The sequence below is a fragment of the Ylistrum balloti genome, unplaced genomic scaffold, assembly GCF_031769215.1.
Source record: "Ylistrum balloti isolate Yb309-2 unplaced genomic scaffold, AGI_CSIRO_Ybal_v1 Utg371024, whole genome shotgun sequence".
Taxonomy (NCBI): domain Eukaryota; kingdom Metazoa; phylum Mollusca; class Bivalvia; order Pectinida; family Pectinidae; genus Ylistrum; species Ylistrum balloti.
The window spans coordinates 748,061-761,498 of NW_026782569.1; the positions used below are offsets into that span (position 1 = coordinate 748,061).

At 35.8% G+C, this 13,438-nt stretch overlaps 1 protein-coding gene across 1 annotated transcript in view; it reads left to right on the top strand.

Moving 5' to 3' along the window:
- LOC132560163 (protein amalgam-like) overlaps positions 1-13,438 on the top strand; it is a 74,772-nt gene that overhangs the window by 45,655 nt on the left and 15,679 nt on the right. Inside the window, exon 3 of the mRNA XM_060224815.1 lies at positions 12,219-12,343. Coding sequence (XP_060080798.1) covers positions 12,219-12,343 — 125 coding nt within the window. The remainder of the gene's footprint in view (positions 1-12,218; positions 12,344-13,438) is intronic.

Sequence of the window (13,438 nt, forward strand, 5' to 3'; positions counted from 1 at the left end):
AATAGATGGAAGTCTGATGGAGCAGTATCAGGCGAATAAGACGAATAGCCGATCAATTCAAAACCGCAATAATTAATGGAAACCATGGCAATGGCAGAGTTGTGAACAGAGGTATTGTCCTGGTGGAAATATACACCTTTTTCCGCGGCGCTTGAATTTGATTTTTTTTCTAAACATCCTAAGAGATGCCTAATATATGTCATGGATTGTTTTCCCTTTAGCATACAATCTAACATCAGAATACTTTCAGCATCACAGAAAACTGAGTGTAGTACCTTCCCACCTGATGGAACAGTCTATGGCTTCGTTTTCGGGGGTGAACCAGGGTGCTCCCGTTGTTTAGACTGTTGTTTGGCCTCTGGGGTGAAATGGCGAACCTACGTTTCATCCTCATTAACCTCTTCAGAAAGTTCAACTGACCATAAATGACCAGTTGACACCAGTGTTTGGTTACAGATCCTTAAACGATGAGGGAATGTTAGAGCTGAAAACGAACACCCTTGTTTAACTTCTTCAAAACAATGCTAAAACGTATCAATCAGTCTTCGTATATCGGAGACTAGTATTTACTTTTTGTCTTGGTGTGAGCCAGTAAATCATAAATTGTTTATTTCTATTTGAGGATGAACATTGTTTCCCACTCCAAATATTAGTACCATGCATGTATTTTATTATAACTACCAGCACTCCTTTGTAATGACATGGTAAACACTTAACATCAAAATAAACAATAATGATAATAATAATTAAAGATATCAAAATGACAGTCACTAGTTTATGCTAATTTCGTTTCAGTATACAACACGTGAAAAAATCAACTTCAATGAAATCAAAATTTAGCGCTAAATCTCTATTTTCATGTGAAAAAGTATTCGGTACGGCGTGTCGTACATTTATGAGGTTTGTGTTGGTTTTAAACAAATGTTAATCATTGTTCAATGACAAATCTTGAATTACCTGCTGGCAACATGCTGTGTAAAATGTAATCCTGGTTTTCTTAGTCCTATCATCGATATTGATTCATTTGGTGGCACTTAGTGTGTGTTTCGTCATGTTTGAATCTTGTAGATTACAGGAAGATTGGAACACGTCAAACTAGTGCCAATTCGCTTACCAATCCAATATAACGATGTGAATGCCAACAGTTGACAGTCAGTCATTTAAGGGTTTACTCAAGTATATAGGTATTCCATTGACAAGCCTTAAACAATACTACTCATCAGTCACTTCTCATAGATTAATGATAGGGTTCATTATGATAAAGTATTACGTGGAAAGCAACCAAACTTGTGTTTGGATTGGAGATTCAAAAAAATTATTATGCACTACTGCTTTTAAAAATTTCAAGTTGGCTTGACTTGTCCTATTTCTATCTCTCTTTCTTCAATATACTTACTGTCATCAGCCACCTGCTTCTACAGCCAGTCTTACTTTACCAAATTGAGATCAACCGTGGAAATCAAGGCAGCTCTAAATTATTTATCAGAATATATAAAAAATGATGTAACAAATACAATCCTCACATTGAAGAATTATCACATGCACATATAAGGAAGCATGTTTATCATATCGTCTTTATACTCAAACAGAAGACGAATCAGCGTTGTATACTTCTTAATAGTGTGGGTGCTGCATCGATACTTTCACACGATGACCTCTGAACCATCTTTTCACAAACTAAACTTTATCAATGTTAGCGAACACCTACACTATGAATAAGGTCAAATACCATTGATCTATTACCCATTTTCTCGAGTTTGATGAGGGCTTTGAAGGGTTTTTGTTTTTTTGTTTTGTTTTTGTTTTGTCTGAAAAATAATTTTCACACTAAAGGGATGTCCATTCATAACGTGTTCTGCTGTAGGGAAAGGATGCGGGGTCTTTGGGTATACGGCGCAAGTATTGTTAATATAAGTGTTTTCCATTCGAAGAAACAAACATAGCTGGTTAGATGGTTTATCACCTTGATCAAATTGCTAATATGCTAATACAGAATTGAAACAATGGCATTTGTAAACATCATATTCACAATTGGTAAAATGCACTGTATTCTTCAGAACAGCATATGTATTGTACTGTCTTAATTTAATGTGAGATTAGAATATAGCAAATAAGTCTCTAAGTTCGTCTTTACAGTAATGAACCACACCATGAACAACGGTTATACAAAGTCAATGAATGACGTAGAAGACACTCTGGCGCAATGATCTGCTACTAAAATAGGAGGGACTGAAAGACAACACCAGTCTCGGCACGTGCTGGGACCAGATGTACAGCTAGCGTGAAGTCCAACATCAACATTGACTTATATAATGCCCGATAAACTGTACTTTATGTGGTTGGATCGGCTTTTAATTCACTTAATAATACACGGAATGGCACTGACATTACGGCGCCATTTAAATTATTTCGTTGGAAAATAGTTTGCATACTTATACCGATAACACAATGCGCTACTTAACTGTGATGATTTATTGGACAATTGGTCAAGGCTCAAGCTTTCCTCGTACAATCTGAAGAAATGATTATTTCTCAATATTTATAGCCCTTGCGCATTTACTATTGTAAATAATTATGCAACAGCGATGTTGTAGGGGGTATTTGATAAGTGGATCATCAGTGGAGAAACAGAATATCAAAATACCCGAGCATGGGAAAAGCAATCATATGGACTCCGACACCAATATTTAAACTTGAATAGACAATTGCAGTACATAACGATAATATCACTACTATAACGTTACTTTGAAAAATCGATTGTGCTGACTTTTTTAGCCCTGAAAAAAGTAAATATGTTTTGTCATTACTCCGGAAAGATAATTATTTCCAAAAAGAAAAAAAAAACATAATTTACTTTACATGTGGAAATTACAGTTCATACAAATCCTTTCAACATTATGCATTATGTCTTGGGAATCAGTGAATAATTGATGATATATCAATGGAAATAAAACAAATATAATAAAATTCCTTTTGAAATTTCTGAGGGAAGGTAAAACGCGCCGCAAGGTAGAGACAAGCTAACTAACATTTCTTGGTTATCGATTCTGTTTGGGAGTTTGATAGTTTCTAAATTCTTTCGTTATTGATACATTTTTGGTTACAGGGGTGCAATTATTTCTGACTCAACAATGACGATTAATGTGTTTAATGACTTTTGAAGCTTAATGGAGATACGCACATATGCATAAATATCCCGTACCGAGCTCATCGGCTCCTGCTGATATCGCTGCCTTGCCGTCAGAATGGTCTCCATGTTGGCGGTAGGTGAAGGTTTTGCTGTCAGCCGAGTAGCAGGTTATGAGTTAGGTAATGTACGTCAGCCATCTCACCTTATGTCTCTGTTGCAAATAATAAAATCAACTGGAACTGTGAGACTGTATTTTGGTACAGAATTTATCGATAGTTATTGCCGAAGAGAGCTCTTTTTACCTCAATAAGTACCAACCATTAACATAGACGAGACCTTCTGCAGTGCACAGCGGCTAGGTAAGCAAACTCATGATGTCCTGACTGCATAACCTCTCGAACACAAGCTGTGTTGCAACTTGATGTTTCGTAATCAATGCGTTGTATTTATTTGTGTACCAAGGGGATACGTGATTCCGGTAATGGACATATTCAAATGTGCAACGCAGTAAAAAAAAAAAAAAAAAACGAAAAATCAACTCTTACACCAAAATCAAAAATTGTATATCAACAAATCAAACATCGTTCATGAAAGTCACAAAAACATAGTTGAAATGGATTTTTGTCTTGAGGTGTAATACTAGACTTGCAAGTCATCCATTAGAGTTTACGCATTGAAAACGACTTGTTAACGAAATCTTAATAAGAACTAGGGCAAAATATGAAGAGGAAGATTTACTTGATGACTCCGGGAAGGAAAACAATGAGAACAAGACTAGGTTTATGAGATATATATATCTGCTTTTGTGTTCAGTATAAAGACTTCAGATTCTTAGATTTATTTGCTTCTTTCACTCAAGGTAAAACAAAAACCGACTTCACAACCTTGATTTCCAGAATGGCTGACGTTTAATACAGGACAAGGAGATTATCCTATCCAAAAAAAAAAAATGTTTGAAAAACGCCATGCATATCTGAAAATGAGTGCGATTAGGGACCTTTTCTCAAAACAGAGATCAAGAATTCCAGAAAACCTAGTCTTGTTCTCATTGTTTTGGAGGTATCAATACGTGTACCTGTATGGATATCGATTAGACAGAATGAAAAAGCAAGTGCGTTATGTGCTTATATTCATTGTTTTTCTATGTTGTATTGAATACTGTATTCATGTTGAACGATGCTATCTGCTTGTATGTCCATTGCACAGTGTGTTTCAAGCCTCAAACACAATTGGAAACTATTTTCATATTGTTCCTTGATTTCATTCAGAAAATGTATATGACTTTTGTTAACTCAATAAGATTACGATGAACGATATCTTGTAACCACCTACGTCGCTCGCTTAGTCTTGAATTCCAGCTAAATTGCAAAAAAAAAAGGGGGGGGGGAATCATTCGACAGGAAATATACGGTATGTAACCTTCATTTTACTTCGGGTGAAGCCACACATATTTTAGCAAAATTGATATAAATGACGCTTCAATGAATATTTTTCGAGATTCCAAGATATCTTCATTGTCACTGTGTATTGATCAATGTTGTAGTATTTTTTAAAAGTTTCGCCAATGATACTTAAACAGCAATTGACTGGATGAGCGATACTTGTCATCGGTTTGTAATTGCTGTTAAAACTCTCGTAACTAGGCCTAATCTCATCACACTTGAAACATGTCACTTCTGTCGGCTAAAGCTGTAAATCACTAACAATTTAACCACCGATCGATGTGTTCCGTGTACAACGTAACCTTTCTCGTTGAAAAGAAGACATTGTCACTAAGTCTCCTAGATTTTTGTGCTCTTTGGTTGCAGCAATTTCATGAACAACTGAAACGGTTGAAGATTTAGCACTGGCATATTGTACCCTCGTGCAAACATAAAGAACGTCCGGATGTTGAATTAGAAGCACAACAGATCTTACAAGTTTAATACAGAATTGAAAAATAACCAGTAGGCGAAACTTCGAAAGCGATGAAACCATTACGTATATGATAATTTCGTAGAAATAGATAGTAAAAAACACATAGTTCAATGTCTGACAATATCGTGATAAAAAAAATCAAAGTGTTCCGAAACAAATATAGGTATACAACAATACATTGAAAGGCTGTTATATGAAACATGATATGATAGAAAAGGAGGGACCAGTTGAACAGTTCGCAAGGGCCGTCACCGTTATGCTTCGGGTATCATGCGAAAGTTCTGTAACTCATATTTGACAATCGCGTATATTTGTATGGAATGTTGATCCCGTACAATGCGGTCATTTGTCAAAATGAAACAGCAATACCGAAGAAAAACACATTTTGCACGTCACCTTTTGATTTATTTCGAGAAATCAGGTAACACATTACTTTTTAAAAGCAATTACTTACAATGTATCAATATATATAACCATACACATTTTTTGTTAGATAATGGCCTTGTATTCGATTTTTTCCACTCTTGTATACAGTGGTGTCATGCAGTCTAAGTATGGTATGCTAGACTCGTCCAGGAATCTCTCCAATCCAATTGAATAGTGCACCTTTCTGTACTTCTGAGTACCACACACCTTCTGAAACATGCTCTAATGTAAAAACAATAGTGCAGACAGGAAGGGGTTTATTATCTGGCGGCAATAGTTGGAATGTGTATAGATATAAAATGGAAAGATTGAGAGAACAAAACGCTTTTATGTAAATTTTCCTGGTCTAGGGATATATTAAGTACGTACTTCAAACAAGGAGGTTTTTTTTAGCTTAACTACGGTCGTGATAACTATCGTAACTGAGAAAACCTGCAAAGAAGGTATTTATCTAACTCCAGACAACGGATGTGTATTGTACGGTACATAACGCGACTGTTATTTTTCATTTCTCCCACATCTTCATCAATCTTCATACGACCTTAGCTGTTTCAATAAAATTTCACAGAACGGATTGCCATCAAAGTCGTGTGAGATTGAAAAACTGAAGATGATAGATTCAATACTTTACTTTTTCACATGGGTTTACAATACAACGATTATAGAACTATATCTTTTGCGGAAATGGAGTATGTATACTTTGACAGCAGATGCAGTAAGCAAAAAATCTTCTGAGAGAACCGTAAGCCATGCATTGAAACATGGAAACTGTGTATGATGGATTTCGCAGACTGTACTAGCATGCACCTTGATATTTCATCTGGAATATTTTATTCGACAAATTCAATAAAAATGTGATATATATTGCCCCTTACTCAATTTATTTTCAGACGATCATCGGTCACCACGTGAAGTCGTTTAGTGCAATGTCGCGGCCCCTATATAATAAGCGATGGTGACAAAATCCTATTCTCTCCAACCATCTTCGTATCTCTATCTTATTAACGTTCAATATGGTTCTGTGTATCAGGATTATCAGTAGAGTCTATTGTGCCTTTGGGTATTCATGCTACAAGCAACCGATTTGGCCTTGGAGTTGCAAGGATTACCGAACAGAGGCGGTGTTAGCGCTTTGAATGCGCTGGAAGTGTAAAGCTTGCCAATACCTTCTCATCTATGGATCGTTACGTAAGAGCGGGTGTATCCTATTAAGTCTTGGAAGCTCAGGTTTCTTTCTAATCATGTCAATTCGAAGCCAGGTTAAAGATCATTTGTTTCAATGAGATATCCGTTGTATGCGATGGCTACAAGTCGTATTTGGCAAATGGTACGTTTTTAATGGGCCTATAAGACAATAAAACCTCGTTCAGGAACGTCGCACGTGCGGCACAAATAATCTGATTTGACAATGCGATAGCGCCTAAATCTAATCCTACTGGAACTGTATTACGAACCATCAAAACCGATTACGCAAATATTCACAGAAAATAGAGAAAAGCAAGAATTTTAGCACATCACGACGCGGTGAAGCATAACGAATACTGCCCAAGAACCGCAATGCATACGGACTTTTTTATTGGGCAATGAGCCCATGTATATGTACCTGTTTATTAAGGTAATATCCTATTTCCTTCTATCTTCAGTTTTAGAAAAACAATTTTGTAACTTGTTTCTCTCATGATGTCAGCTGCCTTTGAAAAGGTTCCTCCGTCGAATTTCCGTATGATTCATAATCATGTCAAGTTCCTGACTATGGATCAATGTTACTCATATTATACTAATACATTCGTGCGGTTTATCTTCATCACGATGACGCTCTAAGTGTAAAGTACATGCACATCTTCAAGGACGACAAGGATATCTTCGTTGCATTTAAGATTATCAAAATGTAGGCACGCATGTGTTTGTATTGTTATGTGTGATTAAAGTACGCAGGTGTATGTCACCATTGACTTCTTGATAATTTGCAAAATAGCAATCTCCACAAGCATAAAATGGTTTTTTTTTTTTATTGCAACACCTACATTTAAATCATCATTTATATTTCATTTCTTATTTAAGCTATAATCATGTTTTTCGTTCATACCCCTGTGTAAAACAAACAGTAGAATTATGCATTAGGAACCCTTTGGAGGAAACGATGTTGTAAGCTTATATCAGGCTTGTTCGCTTTTCATCGATTAAGTATATAGTCATTCTGTAATGATATATATGGAATTGATATGTGTGTGTGTGTATGTGGTGGTAGTGGTGGTGGTGGTGGTGTGTGTGTATGTGTGTGTGTGTGTGTTTTGTGCTCTTTTTTTTTATAAAGATTTGAGAGCATCTGTCTTCAATGCAATTTTCAAATATCGTTCTGAAAAATGGTTTAACTGAATGAAACGGATCCAAAGCACCCCGAATATGAACATTTTTTTATCACTCACGCTTATAGAAATATTCTTTTCATCGCTGTACGGATATCAGACAGTGAAGGAAAACATCGAGAACGTGATGTACTGTTTTAATTACAGATTTGAAAATTTTACACGTGTGTATTAGTATATTTAATCAAAAATAGTTCGCGTCGAGAAAAGTGCGCTTAGTTTTCACGATACTAACAGATCATACAAGCTGGCAAATAGTCTATAACCATTTGTGATAATGAATTCCATGTGTTTGATGCTCGTTAGAATGTCCGATGATCCCGTTTGAGAACGCGCCATTATTTACATGGATTGACCAATATTGTATATTACTCATTTTTGAGAAACAGTATTTTCTCTTTGTAATTTTACAACAGTCTCTTCTTCTTCTATTGAGTCTCATCAATTTTGAATTCCAGGGACGGTTTAACTAACAAGTCTATTTGCGCTTGGAGGTCAATATGAATGCATCTACATTTTCAGTTGAGAAGTGAACCTGCCGATTCAACAATAACTCTCGCTGCTATGGAATGGTACAGGAGGACAGCGTGTAAAGAATAATGTGAAATACCGCTACCTAGTATTGCACATAGACCGCGTACACACACGTTGACGACTGCTGTTCCGGCAGTTTGGGTCTGTGCGCCCTCAACAGAACTCGCGCGGAAAGGTCGCACCTGTCACTGGCAAATGCTGCTGAAAGATGAACACTATGAGCAAAGTAGACATGATTTCAGTGATAGCTAATTGTCAGGCACTTCCCTGTTTAACAGGCCTTGTTGTACATGTTGTATCCCTGCCGGGGTTAATAGCCATAGAACGCTCGCCATTCCTCACAAATATAGGTTCTTCCAAATACCACTGTGGAAACAAAATACCGGAAGGAGTTTGATCTAGCTGTAGACACGAGTACTATTATTTACCAACATGGTACATAAAATATCTCTATCAATGAAAGGCGAGATATTTCAGATGTGTCTTAAAGCAATTGAAAAACAGATTTTCCTCAAAATATAAATTTGTTACACGTTCAACGGAATATATTCATGGGTTTTAAATTATGTCGGCATCGATTTTATTTAAAGTATATAATGTTTTACGTTATAGGTGTAATAGTACGCACGCTTTGAAACGTGTTCATATCCGTCTTTTTTCGAAAGTAATGGTACTTTAATGCAATAGAAGGGATCGTATTTGTTAGATCAGTTTTCACCTCCAGGCATCAACGTTACAGTACATCAGCTGATCTGTCGTCTTCAAACCATCTGATCGCGCATCTCTGTTCGTAATTACAGCATAGCGACGCGTGGCTGGAGATATAAATATATCACAACGTTTGATTTGATATGGTAGATTTTATTACCGCGGGCATCTCTTGTTTTTCCAAAGAAAAAGGTGTAAACATGAGGTACAGTCTATGATAGGAAAAGACGTAAATCAATGACAAAACACCAAAGGAAAAGAAGAGGAAATGAAATATTTACTACTTTCTTAGTTCTTATTTAAACGCTATAAGAAAATGACGGGGCCCGCTGAGTCTTGGGTAATGGAATAATCTTCCGACTCGGAAACGGTAAAGTTTGACAGTACCAAGGAATGCCTAGCCGTATGTAGCAGAGCTTTCATTATAAAAACCCATGAAATGATTTACGATAGTGGATAATAGAGGATTATCTTGGATTGAAATGGATTTTCTTCCAAATGTTGTTGTTTCCAGTTGAATCAAACCCATCGACATGGTAATAAAAAACTAGCCACCTTATTATCGAGAAGGGAGAAATTGTGATTGCAATTTACTAAAATATTAAAAAGATTTTTTTACACCTTGTCTATTTATTGAGAAGTTAATCGAACAATTACACAAGGAATGCCACTTAACAAACATAAATTAATGATAAGCCTTGTTGGGGATCATTAAAAATTGAGAGCAAGGGAACTATTACAAGGAGAAAAAATATTGCACCACGTTTTTTTATTGATCACATTACCGAGTTGACTTACCGGATCTGTTATCATAACATCATGTTAATGTTTACGCATTTTGTGAATTATTGTCATGTTTAGGAATATATTTCTATGTATTCAAATGAAATATCAATAAATCAATTTTGTCAGTGTCATAGTAGAACAAATCGCGTTAAAAATGACAAAAATGAACGATTAACTTAAACATTTAAGATATAAATGCAATGCATTATTTCATTGTGTTACAATGCATATAGCTACTGCCATTACAAATGAATGTTGTCATGCATTAAGTGACATTTATTTAGAATGAATAAGCTCAAAAATAAGCCTAATCAGCCATTTTCTTTATGTTACGTAGCGTTTCCAAGTGTTATCTAACTATCAATTCTTTCCAGTCGTCGGCGGTTGCAATTGGTTTCGTATCAAATGGTCCCATCTTAAAACATAGGAGACGTGTTATATACGATTACAACGCCTGTTGTATAGCTCAATTGTATGCACGTTTTATGACAGAAGGATAAACTTTGAACATTTCACAATATACATTGTATATCACAGTCATGCTTTTCTTCCATGGCAGTTTATTGACGGAAAAGGTTTTTATAACAGCGATTGGTCATGCTTGATGAGATTATATAAGCAATCTTGGTAATTCGGAAATCTGGTTTAAGTATTTCTTAGGTATGAAATGTATACTCAAAATGAAGCTACACAATGCCAGGTTCTGTATAAAAGTTAAATACAATGCAGATGTGATAGTCGAATGAAACAAGAAGTGTAGTTGTAGTAAAATCTATGGAATTTGACATATCTAATATACGTGTTTCTTAAACCATATAACAAGTAATATATATTCTAGTTCCTCTGGTTCACTATGTAATATGCGAGTACTATTATTCTACAAGTCTGTCAAACAAGTTAGCTAAAGTGTATCGTACAGTCTGACTACATATCGTACAGTTTGACTACATATCGTACAGTCTGACTACATATCGTACAGTCTGACTACATATCGTACAGTTTGAGTACATATCGTACAGTCTGACTACATATCGTACAGTTTGACTACATATCGTACAGTCTGACTACATATCGTACAGTTTGACTACATATCGTACAGTCTGACTACATATCGTACAGTCTGACTACATATCGTACAGTTTGACTACATATCGTACAGTTTGACTACATATCGTACAGTCTGACTACATATCGTACAGTCTGACTACATATCGTACAGTTTGACTACATATCGTACAGTCTGACTACATATCGTACAGTTTGACTACATATCGTACAGTTTGAGTACATATCGTACAGTTTGACTACATATCGTACAGTCTGACTACATATCGTACAGTTTGACTACATATCGTACAGTCTGACTACATATCGTACAGTTTGAGAACATATCGTACAGTCTGACTACAGTTTGTCTACATATCGTACAGTCTGACTACATATCGTACAGTCTGACTACAGTCTGACTACATATCGTACAGTCTGACTACATATCGTACAGTCTGACTACAGTCTGACTACATATCGTACAGTCTGACTACATATCGTACAGTCTGACTACAGTCTGACTACATATCGTACAGTCTGACTACATTCTGTCTACATATCGTACAGTTTGACTACATATCGTACAGTCTGTCTACATGTCGTGCAGTCTGACTACATATCGTACAGTCTGACTACTTATCGTACAGTCTGACTACATATCGTACAGTCTGAGTACATATCGTACAGTCTGACTACATATCGTACAGTCTGACTACATATCGTACAGCTTGACTACATATCGTACAGTTTGAGAACATATCGTACAGTCTGACTACAGTCTGACTACATATCGTACAGTCTGACTACATATCGTACAGTCTGATTATGTGCAGTGTATCGTTCAGTTTGACTTATTTTTTTTAATATCACATACATGTGATTATTAGTAACATATATGGATTCAGTTTGGCTATATAATCATATCCATCATTGTATTCGACAAGTTCGTGACGTCATTACATTCACCATGTATCGTGTTAAAGACAAATTATAGTCTTATTAAGGATTAAGGATTTATTTTCTTTGATTTGGTGTCATTCTCAAATTCATCTATCCATTGACTGTTTAATTATACGTAAGCAAATGTATAGGTATATCTATCTACGTCTTGTGTCCAGTATGCTTGTGAGCAAACCGCGAAAATTGAACTCTATGAAAATACTGGATTTTACAGTATGGATGTATGAAGAGATTTTTTTGGCAAAAATGATCATGAATATATTTATTTTCTGCTCGATGTAATAATATTTGTATGTTTCTATGTGAAATTACTTCAAGTAAACACCGTTTCTCTCTTATTGCAGCACTTCCCAGTGGGGCCGTGCGATACCTCCGGCCAATGTTTAATGATATGGAGTCTAATGTTACTGCCTATGTAGGTGACTCAGCGGTGCTCGAGTGCTCCGTCAGGAACCTTGGAACAAAATCTGTAAGTTGTATTGTACTTCATTTCATCTACAAATAATTCATCATTACTTATTTGTTCTATGATACATATATTTATTCATAAATATATCATGAATATTCATCAGTGAACATATGACAGATTGGTTTCGCAATCCTCACGAGAAACTCTAAGCAGGAATTATTCTACGGAACAATCGCTTGAAGTGAGTCAATTCGAGATATTGTCCAGTCATCGTTCTCACAGTCCCTTATCAACAATCACATACAACCAGGGGACCTGACTCAATGTTCAGTCTACCATTAGTTCGGTTATTAATTAATGATTATAACTCAGAATTTTATCATACTCGTTTAAACATTTACCGTAATTTGATCGTTAACAGGGAAACTAAATCCGTCGAAAGTTACGGTGTTTTGCTCGTGACACGAACAATTGATATTTTAATCTGTGTGATCACTGACGAACATTGGAATACAAATGATTCACAGGCCCACTCCTGTTAAAATTGTAACAATATCAAGATAAGACAAAACCGTCTCATGACTTTGACAAACGATATTGGTTTATACAGCCTGTACCGAAAGTAAAATAGAATTATTGAAATCTTGATTTATAAAGATATTTAGAAACTGATACAGAAATACTGTAGGCAAACATTATGATACAACGTGCAATATCAACAAATACGAGTTCTGCATTAATAAAAAGGTAAAACCAATAAAGTAAAGAATAATGAATTGGAAATGTTCATGAACATTGAGAGTTGGCATTTGTTGCTCTGAGATGTCCATTATGTCGTTTTGTTTCATTGCCAGATTAATTGCTCGTTCAATGCGCTATGTTTTTATCGATTCGCATTTTAACGACTTTAAAAACGGATACAGCGGGGTTTAGAAACGTTAACTTAGAGACAATATGGAGAATCTCTTGGGATCAAGCGGTGTTTGGAATAATTAGCCATGCATCATATGCATCAGCCCAATATCACGTCTGTGTTCACAGGATAAATTGTTTGTGACGTCTTATAAAAATATCTATTTATGAGGTAAAAGGAAATTTCCCACATGGAGAAGAAATTAGGTGTGGCAGCTGTGATGAAGACAATTCCTTGTTCTG